The sequence below is a fragment of the Pleurodeles waltl genome, chromosome 7 (genome assembly GCF_031143425.1).
Source record: "Pleurodeles waltl isolate 20211129_DDA chromosome 7, aPleWal1.hap1.20221129, whole genome shotgun sequence".
Classification (NCBI taxonomy): domain Eukaryota; kingdom Metazoa; phylum Chordata; class Amphibia; order Caudata; family Salamandridae; genus Pleurodeles; species Pleurodeles waltl.
Genome location: NC_090446.1, coordinates 1498223292 through 1498239822, shown reverse-complemented (window position 1 = coordinate 1498239822; position 16531 = coordinate 1498223292). Strand labels below are relative to the sequence as shown.

General features: G+C 46.3%; 1 protein-coding gene across 2 annotated transcripts in view; it reads right to left on the bottom strand.

Annotated features, from left to right (window-relative positions):
- The window catches only part of KCNN4 (potassium calcium-activated channel subfamily N member 4), a 564485-nt gene that overhangs the window by 193406 nt on the left and 354548 nt on the right, over positions 1–16531 (bottom strand). For both annotated transcript variants that reach the window (XM_069201258.1, XM_069201257.1), the window contains exon 5: positions 10732–10842. In XM_069201258.1, the coding sequence (XP_069057359.1) occupies positions 10732–10842 (111 nt within the window). The remainder of the gene's footprint in view (positions 1–10731; positions 10843–16531) is intronic.

Here is a 16531-nt window from a genome sequence, read left to right as displayed (position 1 = left end):
GCAGAGTGGTGGAGAAAGGGGGCAGAGCCTCCAACGGGCTCTCAGCAATACCACTGTGGGCTTTACTGGTGGTAACACGTGGGGTTTTGACCCCCAACGACCCTCAGCAGCCAAGGGACCTCATCCCCCCAATGAGTAGTGCGCCAGGAGGCGTATTTGCTGAGTGGTGGAGAAAGGGACAAGCCTCCAATGAACTCTTAGCAATACCGTTGAGTGGGACTTACTGATGGTAACAGAAGGGGTTCTTGGCCCCCCAGCAACCATCAGTAACTAAATGGACTTCATCCCCCAAAGAATAGTGCGCCAGGAGGTGCATTTGCAGAGTGGTGGAGAAAGGGGGCAGGGCCTCCAAAAAGCTCTCAGTTAGAGGTGTCTTCTATTCCTCTTTAGCTATGAATGAAAAGAAAATGCTTTTTTGCACTGTTGGGGTCCGAGGGGGACCCCACGACCAAGGCTAGGGTATTCATACTTTGCCCCCTTTTGTCTTTTTTCCGTTGGGACTCGGCAGAAGCGCAGTCCGAAAATGGCTGCTAACACTTCCTGGTTTAAGTTTTGGCAGCTAAAGAGAGCTCCAGAATCCATGCCCCTAGATATCTATATTTCTTTTCCCTTTAATATGTTGAAAACTACTGAACAGATTTACATCAAATAACAAAAAGTGTGCTGTCTGGACCATGAGCTACCTTTCTGCCTAATTTTGCCAGCGGTTCGGTCCCCCTGTAGTCGGGTTCAGAATCCCTATGGATTTAACATTTTGTGACCCTCCTTCCCTTTTTTCTTAGCCCCCGCTTGACAGATAGCCCTAAAACTTTTCATGCACAACAGGACCTTAGAGGGCACTTTAAAAAAAAACGTTTGTGAAGATTTGTCAACAATACCAAAGATATAAACAAGTCAAAAACGCTTTTCCTATGGAAACTAGGCCCTAACTATAACTACCTTCTGGCGACCACCATAAAATGTTCTTATACAAAAGTCAGAATTCATTTGTTTTTTGCAAATAACTTTGGCTTTGTCTGCTGAATCTTCATAAAACATTCCACAAAACAAAGTTCAGCTCAGACAAGCAGGGGCTGAGAAAAAGGTGAGTCTGTTGCACTGCTTATGACCTCATATATTACATCACAGATAACATGTGAAATCTATGAAGTTATAGTTAAGTCAGTTACGTTTAACTGTTGAATTTCATTGTTCTTTTGGGCTTAAAACTAGTTTTTTTTTGTTATTAGAAGAGCTACATAAAACTTTACTTTAACCGGTACTGTGCATCGGAGTGGCGGGAGCCGTCCAACGCCACAGTGCTTGTGTGCGTTGGATGATTCCCAGCTGTCTGCGTCCACGGCACTGGAAATCCCTCTGGCGCGGGTACAACAGGGATTTCATTTACAAAGAAACAGCCTCAGGTGCTGGGGCAGAGCTTCCATAGCTCCAGGCTCTGTTTCTTTGTTTCCAGTGAAATGCTGATCGGCTCATTTCACTTTCTCTGCATCAGTGCTCGCGGGACTATCTCAGCCCCCCGAAAATGGAGGCAGATGGGAGAGGTATCGTTGGAAAGGGTAAAATCTCCTCCTTCCAATGGTACCCCTTCTTAGTGGATTCCTGCTTGGAAATCGTCACTGGAAGGCGATCCCTAAGCAGGAATCCACCATTAGACACCTGGGAGTGGGGAGCGGCTGCTTGGGCAAAGACTTTTGTTCCACCCTCAACTTATTTTAGAGAATTCAGTCTTTCTGCCTGCCCACCCCCATCCCCAGGGTAGCAGATGATGGCAAAAGCACACTAGGTGCCATAACTTATTTTTTAGCTACTGTGAAGGGATGGAGGCTGGCCTGCGAAACACTCGGAAGAACGAGTCCGGAACCACGAGGTTGTGAAAAACAAAAGCAAAACAACGCCTTCGTTTTCCATGACTTCCTGGTTTTGGTACCTTAACCACGCATGTCTGAACAACGTGCATGCGTGGTTAAGGTACAGAAGAAGGGAGTTAGAGTGGACGCTGTGAAGGAGGAGGTAAGTTGTGCTGGGACTGGGGCTGATGTTGGGGGGGGCTCGGGTGATTAGGGTGTTTAGGTTTTAGGGGCGGGGTGGGGATTCGAGGTATTTTTAGTTTTTGGGATGGGGTGGAGGCGGGGGTGATTAGGGTTTGGGAGAGGGGGTCAGGGTTTAGGTTTAAGGGGTGGGGTGTAAGCATGCTGGGTCGTGCATGCTGATTGCTAATGCCTTTACCAGGAATGCATTTACAATGGTAAAATCGTTGTAAATGCATTAGTGATAAAGGCATTAGTGGTTAGAACGAGGTCATTGTTCTGACCTCGTTGTTGATCAATGGGTGGTTTAAGCACCCGTGGTTCCGAGATATAACCGGCTGGCCAAAATGGAAATTCCAATGCCCCCACCACATTTTAATCAATGGGCACAGTCATTACCCCCCGGGGGGCAGATAGGTATTATTACCCTCTATCTGCCCCGGGAGGGTAGAAAGCCCACTAGACACCAGGGACTGTTTTTTTTCCTTTTTATATAAAAGAGGAGTGGGGCTGCCCACAATGGGCATGGTCATGCCCCCACCCAAAACAAATAGGGCTAAAATCTTTCTGCCCTCCCTCAAGGCAGATTGTGCAATAGTCCCCGATCAGCCTCCCCAACCCACCCAGCCCTCTGTGGGAGCAGAAAGCCCACTAGGCACCAGGGATTTCTTTTTAGAAAAGGCTGGGGGCTGCCCAGAATGGGCATGGCAATGCCCCCGCCCCCTCAGAAAATGGGCACAGTCTTTCTGCCTCCCTTTGGGGCAGATGGGGTAATTACCCCTGATCTGCACCCTGGGAGGCAGAAAGCCCACTAAACACCAGGGAATATTTTTTTATTTAAAAGAGAGGTGGGGGCAGCCCACCACCATCGGGATGGTTATGCCCCCATCCCAACTGAAGGGGCAACAGTCTTTCTCAATGACAAGCAAGAGGACATTTGACTCTTTTGGTTGTTGATTTTACATATGGCCCAGGAGAGCTGGGCTAGCTCCTAATATCGTCCCACTTGCAATGGTGAACGCCTACACTTTTTGGGCTTGGGAATGCTGCTGTCTGAAAAACCTATCAGACTCAGACACTTCTGAAAACTAGACATCTGGGGGAGTCCAGGGTGGTGTGCTTTACATGCACCCTGCACCAATGCCTTACCCACAATGCACTGCAAACCTCCAACTTTGCCTGAAGTCACACATTTTCCCTACATTTAAGTGAAGGAAACTTCCATAATCAGCAGGAAGCCACAAAACTCCTACCACCAGATGTTCACCTTTCTTCTGGAAGGCTTGCAGAGTCACTTAATGAAATAAATACTATGCAGCCTATAGGAAAAGCCTACAGTGGCCCAATGTTCATCTTGTAGTTAAAAAAGGGGCCAGGAGAACTGTATATACATATAAAACCATGATGTTTCTGTAAACAATATAACTCTCCTTCACAAAGACTTTTATAGAGATGAAGGAGAGCAGGACATTGTAGCCCCATAAGCTGTCATTATAAGAGTTACAAATAGAGGCTGTACCTTTAAGAACCCATCATGAAGGTGACAGTTGCTTCAGTTCTTTTTTCCAGGTCCTTCTGAGAGGACCTTGGAGCACTGAACCCGGCCTTTTTAGGCTGTTCCTCTTCAGCATTCACCTGTGAATTTTTGTGACAACTACTTTATTCAATGTTTTCATCTCTTCCTTGCATTTTCTGCATTTTTCTCACAGGGATTTGTGGTATTTTGTCATTGAAAATGCCATCTTTATTTGACAAATGCCCTGCATATGAGAGAGAGAAAGCCAAAACAAACCATCAGGACGTCTGTATTATTTGTCTTGCAGCAAGTCATGTTCCTGAAGATTGTCAACACAGCAGGACGTTTTCCAGGCAAACCCTAAGAGAAAGGGAGCAGATTCACCTTCAAGGCATGGAAGACTGGCCTAGGCAGCAGATGCAGTCTGAAGGTGGGTTTTCAGAGCGAGGAGAGGGTCAGTCCTCTATCAGGGCTCTGTCATCTACCTCTGGTGGACGTGGAAGATCCAAAAAGAGGTTTCCAGCCCAAAAACAACATCATTCCCTGTCGACATCAAACGCATTGACATCAAGACAAGGTACGGCACCAACTTGCTCACCACGAAGGGCTGGATCGACGTTGAGAAAGAGAAGGAAAACGATGTTGAGACAGGGTAGGTCAACGTTGAAAATTCACACATTGTTGACACACAGGTGAAGACTGATGTCGAGGAGTGGGTCAAGGTCTACACACACAGACTTGTTGACGTCTAGGAGTGGTTCAATGTTGAGGAGGCAACAGGGATCAATGTCAAGGAGCTCCTCAATGTCGAGACATCACAGGAGGTCGATGTTGAGGAGCAGACTGATGTTGAAGACACGTCGGAGGAAGAGGAAATCCATTTCTTTAGTGGCTGTCCTAGACAAGTGGTTTTTTTCTTGTCATCTCCTGGTTTGAGAGCAGAGTCCATGGTTGTTCCATTTAACAGCTGCTGATTATGCAAAGATACCAAGTCACCTACAAGGTCCGTCTGTTTGGCCCCGACCCTTCTATGTTAGTAGTATGCAACGTCTTCCCTCAATTTTCCATGCTGATGGATAGCGCCAATTTAGTATAGTGACCTAAGCGTGTTTCCCGCTGATTTTAATGGTGGGTTCTTGATGTAAAGGAATATGAGGACACCGCCACCAAACAAAGAAGCACTTCATCCATATAATTAAGAGGAAGTACCCTTGTTTGGTGGTTCAACTCTTTATCTATAGTCTTGTTGTCTTTGCTATAGGAGGATTCATTTTGTCACTGATTTCTGTACGAAGTCGCTCAAGGACTCATCACATTGCCAACATTTCCTATACACAGGGTCACTGAAGACATTACCCTGGGGTCCTTTATGAGCTGTAGCACAGAGTATGCACTAGACATTCACCCATCAAGGTAACACTCACTAGTAAACCAATATAAAGTACTCCAGTTGGGTACTCCATTATTTAACTTTCAGGCCTGGGAATGAGGTACCCGGGGTCTAATTAGGCTCTGGGAGGGAGGCCGTGCGCCCGTCACCCTTTATTAATTACTGTCCTAGGAGATGGTGTCCCCAGGGCCTGATAAGACTCAGGGTGGGTGGACACATGTCCCACCCTCTTATTATTAACTTTGTCCCCGGGTAAGGGGTACTCGTGACCCAACATGGCTCCGGGAGGGGAGCAGGGCATACACCCCCTCCCGTTTTATTCACATTTGGTGAGAAAGGAGAGGGGACATCCCCTCCCTTTATTAATTACTTGGCCACGGGGAATAAGGTCCCTAGGGCTTCAGAATGCTCAGGGAGGGGGACTGCATGCCCCCTCCCGTTTTTATTGGATCTGGCCCTGGGGGTGGGGTCCCGGGCCAATTTAGCATTATGGAGAGTGCTGCACACCTCCTCCCCTTAGTAGATATGTTTTGGCACAAATAGATGGGATTCCCAGGGCACAAAGGCCAACCCTTGGCTGCGCATGCCAAAGGCTGAAAGCGGCGTGTGGTTGACAGCCTTCTGGCAGTAAATAAGTGATGTAATATGTGCGGTTGTAAGTATTGCATGGAGGGTGCACAAGTTATAGTTAGCTCTGCTAAGTATAACTGGTGAGTTTCTGTGGTATTTTGTGGTGTTGACCTAGTCACCTAACTATAATGTAATTTTCTTCGGTGAATATATATATATATATATATATATATATATATATATATACATATATATATATATATGTGTGTGTGTGTGTGGTGATGATATAGTTAGGAATTGTAGTAATTTAATTTCTTTAATTAAAAACAAACCTTAGAAATTCCTTGAAAAAAAAGTTTTAAAGCACTCTATATATAGGTGAAAATATTAGTTAAAACCTACTATTTTAACCTAAAAACACTGAAATTCACCATTTATAGTTGTCTCATGTAAATATAGCTCATTCCCTAAAGTAACTATAACTTGCGCCACTGCATGCACAGTACTGTTATCAATTATTCCATTTCAGATGTGATTATGTGTGATATGAATGCAGTCATTGAACATGTGTGACGTGATATCTGAGGGTACAAGCAGTGCACTGGACGAACACTAAAAAAGGAATATTGCCAGTTCATGTGGAGGTCTGAGGGTACAGCTTCCACACCAAGACATCACACAGGGAGTGCATAACGGTATCTTATAGTGAGTACAAGTGTGTATTGTAAGCTGAAAGAAATCAGAAAAGCTTGTTAAAAATGGATGGACTTAGATACCTGTACTATTTCAGAGTAGAAACATTGGAGGGGGGAGAATCTGCATCTGCAAATATGGTTTGAAAATGACCCATTCAGATTGGTGGTCAAGTACACCCAGGGCCACAAATCCAACTAGTTGTCTCTTTTATTAATATCTTATTGGTAGCTCGTGCAGCATGCACTGTTGCATGACCAAATGGTCACTAAATAGTGGCCTAAGTAAGTCTTCTTTGTCATAGTTCCCCAATAGTACATGGTTTGTTCTTTAGTAAACAGATTTATGTTTCAATGGTGTATCTGTAGTTTAGGGCACAAATGTTGTGCCTACCTGAACAGTCACAGGTCTTGCCTACCTGAACAGCCGCTTATAGTTACACCAACCCACCGGGCACCTCGCTCAGCCAACCGTGCATACGCAAAAGCAGAGCAGGAGGCAGTGCTTCCTCATCTGTCGCACCTAAAGTGTGGAACGACCTCCCACACCACATTAAAGCTTAACCATCACCGCTTAAATTCTGCATGTCGTTTAAGCCCTGGCTCTTCGAGACTAGCACCCCACACCGGGACACCCTTACAGAGGATAAGCATCACACACCAGCTAAGCACCAGGATACTTTTACAGATGATAAGCACCACACACCAGCTAAGCACCAGGACACCCTTACAGATGATAAGCACCACACACCAGCTAAGCACCAGGACACCCTTACAGATAATAAGCACCACATACAAGCTAAGCACCAGGACACCCTTACAGATGATAAGCACCACACACCAGCTAGACACCAGGACACCCTTACAGATGATAAGCACCACACACCAGCTAAGCACCAGGACACCCTTACAGATGATAAGCACCACACACCAGCTAAGCACCAGGACACCCTTACAGATAATAAGCACCACATACAAGCTAAGCACCAGGACACCCTTACAGATGATAAGCACCACACACCAGCTAAGCACCAGGTCCCCCTTAAAGATGAGAAGCACCACACACCAGCTAAGCACCAGGACACCCTTACTGATGATTAGCTATAAAAGTCCCCATAACATAACAATAAAAGAACACGTGTTGTTTCCTAGCAGGGCTCCACAGTCATGATATACAAAAAATAGTATCTGTTTTATTGAGAGATTTTACTATCATAGAAAGCTCTTGGGTTGAATAACTTTCTTTTTTGCCAGATCAAAGGCGGATGGATTGTGCCTCTAGTCACTGGCTATACCAAATGGGGACTGGTTGATGTTTTGGGATGCATTCTATGTTACCATCCTAAGGACACCAAAAACATTTAGTCAACAGATAGGACAGACAGAACAGACAGATTCCAAATGGCAAAATACCATTGCGATGGCATAAAAATGATAGGAGTGTGGTGATTGCCTATTCCATATTGTAGGAAAGTACCATCTTGCCTGGCATGTTACCCCCATTTTTCACTGTATATATGTTGTTTTAGTTGTATGTGTCACTGGGACCCTGGTAACCCAGGGCCCCAGTGCTCATAAGTGTGCCTGTATGTGTTACCTGTGTAGTGACTAACTGTCTCACTGAGGCTCTGCTAATCAGAACCTCAGTGGTTATGCTCTCTCATTGCTTTCCAAATTGTCACTGACAGGCTAGTGACCATTTTTACCAATTTACATTGGCTTACTGGAACACCCTTATAATCCCCTAGTATATGGTACTGAGGTACCCAGGGTATTGGGGTTCCAGGAGATCCCTATGGGCTGCAGCATTTATTTTGCCACCCATAGGGAGCTCTGACAATTCTTACACAGGCCTGCCACTGCAGCCTGAGTGAAATAACGTCCACGTTATTTCACAGCCATTTTACACTGCACTTAAGTAACTTATAAGTCACCTATATGTCTAACCTTTACCTGGTAAAGGTTAGGTGCAAAGTTACTTAGTGTGAGGGCACCCTGGCACTAGCCAAGGTGCCCCCACATTGTTCAGAGCCAATTCACTGAACTTTGTGAGTGCGGGGACACCATTACACGCGTGCACTACATATAGGTCACTACCTATATGTAGCTTCACCATGGTAACTCCGAATATGGCCATGTAACATGTCTATGATCATGGAATTGCCCCCTCTATGCCATCCTGGCATTGTTGGTACAATTCCATGATCCCAGTGGTCTGTAGCACAGACCCTGGTACTGCCAGACTGCCCTTCCTGGGGTTTCTCTGCAGCTGCTGCTGCTGCCAACCCCTCAGACAGGCATCTGCCCTCCTGGGGTCCAGCCAGGCCTGGCCCAGGATGGCAGAACAAAGAACTTCCTCTGAGAGAGGGTGTGACACCCTCTCCCTTTGGAAAATGGTGTGAAGGCAGGGGAGGAGTAGCCTCCCCCAGCCTCTGGAAATGCTTTGTTGGGCACAGAGGTGCCCAATTCTGCATAAGCCAGTCTACACCGGTTCAGGGACCCCTTAGCCCCTGCTCTGGCGCGAAACTGGACAAAGGAAAGGGGAGTGACCACTCCCCTGACCTGCACCTCCCCTGGGAGGTGTCCAGAGCTCCTCCAGTGTGCTCCAGACCTCTGCCATCTTGGAAACAGAGGTGCTGCTGGCACACTGGACTGCTCTGAGTGGCCAGTGCCACCAGGTGACGTCAGAGACTCCTTGTGATAGGCTCCTTCAGGTGTTAGTAGCCTTTCCTCTCTCCTAGGTAGCCAAACCCTCTTTTCTGGCTATTTAGGGTCTCTGTCTCTGGGGAAACTTTAGATAACGAATGCATGAGCTCAGCCGAGTTCCTCTGCATCTCCCTCTTCACCTTCTGATAAGGAATCGACCGCTGACCGCGCCGGAAGCCTGCAAACCTGCAACATAGTAGCAAAGACGACTACTGCAACTCTGTAACGCTGATCCTGCCGCCTTCTCGACTGTTTTCCTGCTTGTGCATGCTGTGGGGGTAGTCTGCCTCCTCTCTGCACCAGAAGCTCCGAAGAAATCTCCCGTGGGTCGACGGAATCTTCCCCCTGCAACCGCAGGCACCAAAAAGCTGCATCTCCGGTCCCTTGGGTCTCCTCTCAGCACGACGAGCGAGGTCCCTCGAATCCAGCGACACCGTCCAAGTGACCCCCGCAGTCCAGTGACTCTTCAGCCCAAGTTTGGTGGAGGTAAGTCCTTGCCTCACCTCGCTGGGCTGCACTGCTGGGAACCGCGACTTTGCAAGCTTCTCCGGCCCCTGTGCACTTCCGGCGGAAATCCTTCGTGCACAGCCAAGCCTGGGTCCACGGCACTCTAACCTGCATTGCACGACTTTCTAAGTTGGTCTCCGGCGACGTGGGACTCCTTTGTGCAACTTCGGCGAGCACCGTTTCACGCATCCTCGTAGTGCCTGTTTCTGGCACTTCTCCGGGTGCTACCTGCTTCAGTGAGGGCTCCTTGTCTTGCTCGACGTCCCCTCTCTCTGCAGGTCCAATTTGCGACCTCCTGGTCCCTCCTGGGCCCCAGCAGCGTCCAAAAACGCCAAACGCACGATTTGCGTGTAGCAAGGCTTGTTGGCGTCCATCCGGCGGGAAAACACTTCTGCACGACTCTCCAAGGCGTGGGGGATCCATCCTCCAAAGGGGAAGTCTCTAGCCCTTGTCGTTCCTGCAGTATTCACAGTTCTTCAGCCTAGTAAGAGCTTCTTTGCACCAACCGCTGGCATTTCTTGGGCATCTGCCCATCTCCGAGTTGCTTGTGACTTTTGGACTTGGTCCCCTTGTTCCACAGGTACCCTCAGTCAGGAATCCATCGTTGTTGCATTGCTGATTTGTGTTTTCCTTGCATTTTCCCTCTAACACGACTATTTTGTCCTTAGGGGAACTTTGGTGCACTTTGCACTCACTTTTCAGGGTCTTGGGGAGGGTTATTTTTCTAACTCTCACTATTTTCTAATAGTCCCAGCGACCCTCTACAAGGTCACATAGGTTTGGGGTCCATTCGTGGTTCACATTCCACTTTTGGAGTATATGGTTTGTGTTGCCCCTATCCCTATGTTTCCCCATTGCATCCTATTGTAACTATACATTGTTTGCACTGTTTTCTAAGACTATACTGCATATTTTTGCTATTGTGTATATATATCTTGTGTATATTTCCTATCCTCTCACTGAGGGTACACTCTAAGATACATTGGCATATTGTCATAAAAATAAAGTACCTTTATTTTTAGTATAACTGTGTATTGTGTTTTCTTATGATATTGTGCATATGACACTAAGTGGTACTGTAGTAGCTTCACACGTCTCCTAGTTCAGCCTAAGCTGCTCTGCTAAGCTACCATTATCTATCAGCCTAAGCTGCTAGACACCCTATACACTAATAAGGGATAACTGGGCCTGGTGCAAGGTGCAAGTACCCCTTGGTACTCACTACAAGCCAGTCCAGCCTCTTACACATATTCACACTGTTGGTACTGCTGAAAGTATAAAGCTATTTATGTCATAGACATCAGGCTACTGCTATATTCCTACCTGTTTCATATAGTGTATGTCCAGCATGAAGTTGTGCACATGTTTCTCCGCCTTTGTAAACTCCAGCTTGTTAGCAGCCACAGCTACCAGCAGAGCTGTGCATCCTACTCCCTGAAAAACAAGAGCATAGCAGGATAAGATGCTGGGTACTTGTCTGTCAGAGTTAGTGGCTTTACATGCAAAAGAATATGACTTTAAAACTGGCTTTATGTTAAAATACAAATTCATGATAATGAAATACATAATGACACGTCTATAATGAGGGTACAGGGAGAATTTTATTTTGAAGAAAAACAGTATCAGAAGTTTTGAATATAGCAATGCAGCATTAATTAAAAATAAAAGGGTTATAAACAGAGTTACATTTATGATGAGAGGTGGTGTTAGAGTCATATCAATGATGGATTCTTCTTCTCCGAGGTCGTGAGGGTTGTGGCACCTTATGTGGGAATTGGGGTTATTTGGGCAGGGGAATTTAATTGCATCCAAACTTGGACAATGGGTAAATCTCCCCCGCACGAAGGCCTTGCGCCCCGCATGGTGCAGGCATTAGGAGCATCTCTTGGATGTCTGGGGACACCATCACTAGGGGAAGAGGATGTAGTCATTCACCGGTGCATGATGTATACAGTTTGTTTGACAATCTTTTGGGGAGACAGGATGATACATATGTATAAAATTTCAGTCTACCTAAACCATTATCTCTCTGACCTTTCACCATTACATCTTACTTTGCACTTATGATGGACCAGGCCTAATATCCCACTGTGGAGACTGCGAACCGGCTTGCTGACGGACAAAGCTGTTATCACCCACATTAGGGAGTGCGAGGCACAGTTATTCTGAGAGAACAAGGGGTCTACTGACAGCAGGAGAGTGGGGTAGGAAGTGTAAAAAGTGGATCTGAGGGGGAGTGCAGGACCCACGTTTTTAGGATTAAGAGACAACTGGAGAAAGAGTTAACTGAATTGGAGCAAGGTTAGGCACAACTAGGGAACTGACCTGAAGCCGGGCTCAAGGGGCCCCCACTGCTTGTGTAGGTCATCAGACGAGTGAATGACAAATGATCCAGACTAGATAAATGTATGCACACACATTATGGAAATAGACTTCTACGATGGCAATAAGCCTGGCACATTATTGTCATGTTTTTTAATAGAGAGAAGCTCCACACACATACTGTCCCTAAATGGGGGAAGGTGGGGTTTGGACCCAATAGCTAGAGACCAAATAAACGATTCTTGCAGCCCTACCTACAGGAGAGATTTGTCCAAACCAGCAAGATGCCGGACTGCACCTTACAGCAGTTCTTTAATAGGATAGAGATGTAACAACTAACAGCCGGGCAGCGGCACAGCCTGGATAGCCTACTGGATTTTGAGGAATTTAAGGAGGCACTCTCGGAAATGGGATATAGAAACGGATGGTCTTCCGGCGGAAGTGTATCAGGTCCCAGCTGCCATTCGTCTGGAGACCCTGGAGAAAGGTGACCTCCCTCCAAATATGAGGGAAGCTGTCATGGTCTTGATACCTACAGAGGGCAGGGAACCTGCTTTTTTCACCACTTATAGACCGCTGTCCATGCTTAACATGAATGTCAAGTTGCTATGTAAGATCTTGGCAACTAGACTGCTGCAGGTTGTCCTTGCGCTGGTCCGCCCAAACCAGAAGGGTTTCAACCCGGGGTAGGAGCATGATGTATAACTTCAGGCGGTCGTCTCATATCATGCACATGGTTGTGGGGTCGGGGGACTACCTGGCATTGGCGACCCTAGAACGCACCTTGGATACTGTTGTTTAGCACAACATATGGGTGACTTTACACTGCATGGGCTTTGCCCTGTGGTTCATTGAGTGGGTTAAGTTATTGTATACTGAGCTGGTGGCCAGAGTGTGGAGCTGGATGCCAACTCTGATACCAGGGAATGGGCAGAGGACCTAGGCAAGAATGCCCTCTGTCTCCGGTCGGGTCTGTGTTTGTGGTCAAGCCACTGGGCTTCCATCTCCACGCGGCCTTCAGGCTGTGGGGTATCCAAACACAAACCACGTAGTGTTGATGTACATGGATAACACATTAGTGTATTTGAAGGATCCAGAACAGTTGGTGCTCCTCCTACTAGATGTGATACAGGATTTTAGGGAGGTGTCAGGATTATTATAAATCCACACTATTTTCTTTGGACAGATTGAGTTGGGAAGGTGCCACCATATCAGAGGATCTCGGTCACAGCGGTGAAAGACATAAGATCTGATATGTTTGGTAACCAGATGCCAAGAGACTCACTGACCTAAATGTAGGGAGAGTAGGTTGATAGATGGCTTGTAGCAGTCAGTTAACTTGTGGAAAACGTTTCTCTTGTCTATGATGGGGACAGTAGCCCTAACAAAAATGGTGTTCCTGCTGAAATGCTTGTATGTGTTGCAAAATCTAATGTGGTCGGTGCCAGCATCGATGTTGGCCTGCTGGACAGGTTACTGACCACTCTAGTGTGGGTGGGTAAAACAAGCCATATGGGCCTGGCTACTTTGAAGCTTCTGTGGGTAGACAGCGTGTCGGGGTTGACGGATTTGTCTCTTTATTATGCTGCAAAGCAGTTGCAGTCTGCAGTGAACTGGTTTGATGAGGGTCATACTGGTGAAAGATCGCCGTTGCTGCCATGAAGTGCCCCTACAAGTTTGCCAAAATATTCCTAACGGCCGAGGGACTTCCCATTCCTGATTCAGCAGCTGGCCACAGTATGGTGTAAAGGGGGTTATTACAACTTTGAAGGAGGTGTTAATCTGTCCCAAAAGTGACGGTAAAGTGACGGATATACCACCAGCCGTATTACGAGTTCCATAGGATATAATAGACTTGTAATACAGATGGTGGTATATCCGTCACTTTACCGTCACTTTTGGGACGGATTAACACCTCCTCCAAAGTTGTAATAACCCCCAAAGTGTCTGTAAAGTACTGCATAGCTCCCCCTTTTTGAAGGACCTGCCTCTGTGGGCCCTGAGACCAATCTACAACATACATAAAGATATTTCCTATGCAGCGTGGCAGAGGGCTGTGAAACTGTTGGGTTATACCTCAACATCTGCTTCATATCATTCACCCAGGGACAGGAGCTGTTCGGAGTGGGTCCGGGACAATATTTGCATTATGCTAGGATAGCACATACCGTGTGCGGGATCTGGTCCACATTTCCTGAAGAACCACAGCAATGTGTCTAAGGGCAACAATTGTTGGCATTTGCCAGCTGGAGATGGTTGATTACACACTTGTATGGTACCTTGATGGACAGGGGAGGGAGATCTGACTGGACCCAGGAGTGATGGGACATGGACTGCCCGACGACTGCAGATTGAAAAAATGCCTGGGTACAAGTAAAACATGTATCGCCCAATGCACACTTTAAGCTCATACAATTCCACTTCCTACTTAGAACATAGATGACTCACCATTAGCTCACTAAGATATATCCTGCAATGCAAAGGGCTTGCGAACGCTGTGGTCTATTGCTGGTAGACTTCCTCTACATGACGTGGGGATGCCCGCAAATCGTGGGTTTCTGGGAGGACGTAATAACAGTCCTGGCCAAGATTACTGGACTGGAACTGAAGGACTCCTTTAAATTGAGTCTTTTGGCCATAGCTCCAATGCTGACACAGCTGAAAATGAAGGCTTCGATGGTCACATTGGGTGTGGTTCTCGCGAGACGCCAGATAGCCATACACTAAGTGGAACCGATTGCTAAGTTAAGTGCCCCCCCCGGTGGCGGGCACTCATGAGGGGATCTCACGGGGTGGTGTGGAGGGAGTGATCGAGTGGATGCAGGGACTCAGGGGGATTGGGAACCCAGAGATAATTGTTGTTGGTCTTTCAACTTTGTGTGACTCTGACACCTCTGGTTGTCTATGTTAAAATTATTTTAAAAAAACATATTTAAAAAAACACAAAAGCCTGCCACATTCAGTAGACTCATACACATGGATAGTATGTGAAGAGGTATGATACCTAAGCAACGTTAAGTAGTAAATGGGATAACTTATAGCATCCCAGATTGAGAACCCTGTTCACACCTACTCTTATAAATTAACCCACCAGGTGCTCTAGCCATTGCTGTTGAACACTTTCTCTTCCAGGGCATCCTCATCAATAGTCATAAGCACTGAATATTTCTGCCCACGTGCGATGACCCCAGTTATATATATAACAAAATTATATATATATATATATATATATATATATATATATATATATAACACAAAAATGGCACCCACATTTATATATAAACATGTATGTACATACATCTATGCAGCCTATATTAAAGGCTAAAAATGCCTAATTTACATGAAACATTTATTTAATAAATATACCACCAGACTCCCACCACATTTCTGAAAGTCAAAAAAGGAAGAGCGAAGAGAGCAAACATACAGTCTTTATTGAAAAGAAAACTCCAAGAAAATGCACAGCCATTGTTAGCCAATAGGCTGCATTAAAGCACAATCAAAGAATACTGCCATGGTGCCTTTAATACCTCCAGGACCTTCTGTATCCCATCATGCACCAGAGGTGAGAGTGAGGTGACAGTTAGGTCAGTTCTTTTTTCCTGCCCCTTCAATGAGGATCCTGAAGTATTGAACTTTCTTTTTCTGACTTTGTTTTCCAGAAAATGATCACTTAAAAGTCTTTCTCACATTTTCACTTGTTGTCTTTTGACATTTAGCGTGAGAACAGATATTTCTCTGACAGGAATCTTTTACTTTTCCTGTAAATAAATGACATTTCTTTTTGTCAAGTGCCCTGCTGTGGCAAAATGAAAGTACAGACTGAACCCACTCAGTCGGCATCATCTGTCTACCTGACACCCATCTACCTGAGACTATGAAAGATAGACAAAAGATTTGTCTCCATGGCCTACAAGAGAGAGAAAAGGCAACAGGAACATCCATGTCCACCTCTCTTCATAAACAGGTCTCCAGGGACAGAAGCACAGAAACAACTGAAAAACAATGTGCAAGATCCACTCCGAGCAATAGGAAAATTCCTATCTGTTCCCAGTCGGCGTAGGGATCGATGGCAAGAGTGACTGCACACTCCTCGTCTTCATCGCATCAATGATGTCAAACAACGTTAAGAGACTCTGCACCAGAAGGTCCTCCTTCAATGGCGACACACAGGACGTTGAGGGACACAGCATCAAAAGAAGTTCCACATCATTGCCGACATGTAGATCAGAGAAGTCTCTATTGAAGGTTCCTTACAAATTGGCATCGAGCCAGCACCGTCGTGCTGAGACTTCGTTGAGGGCGGTTCAGAGCCATCAACGTAAAGGCAACTTCCGATGACAAAGACCATATCGACGATTACACGTCACCTGTCTTCGATGTCAAGTCAGCCTTCAATGGCTCTGTCAACGGCAATCGGATGCGTTCGATGTCGAGAAATACATCCTCTACTCTATCTCCGTCTGTGGCATCCAGACAACATCCAACATCAATACATGAGTTTCACACTCTGCCGATGACAACACAACATCGTTCGACATCAAAGCATCATTTACCGCCAAGGACCTCAGCATCTACAAGGCCCCAGTCGACGTCAATACCTCTTTAATCGACGTAGAGGCATGGTTCACCTGCAGCTAAACCACAAGACAAGAACACAGACCATCACTTGCAATGTCAGGAGCTTCTTCTCACTCATCTGAAAGGGGACTGTTGTCTCCTGTTCATCTGCCGTCACAATTGCTTCAAAGTCTTTGGCAGAGTCCGGTCACACTGAGTCCAGACTCGTAGTATTCACAGA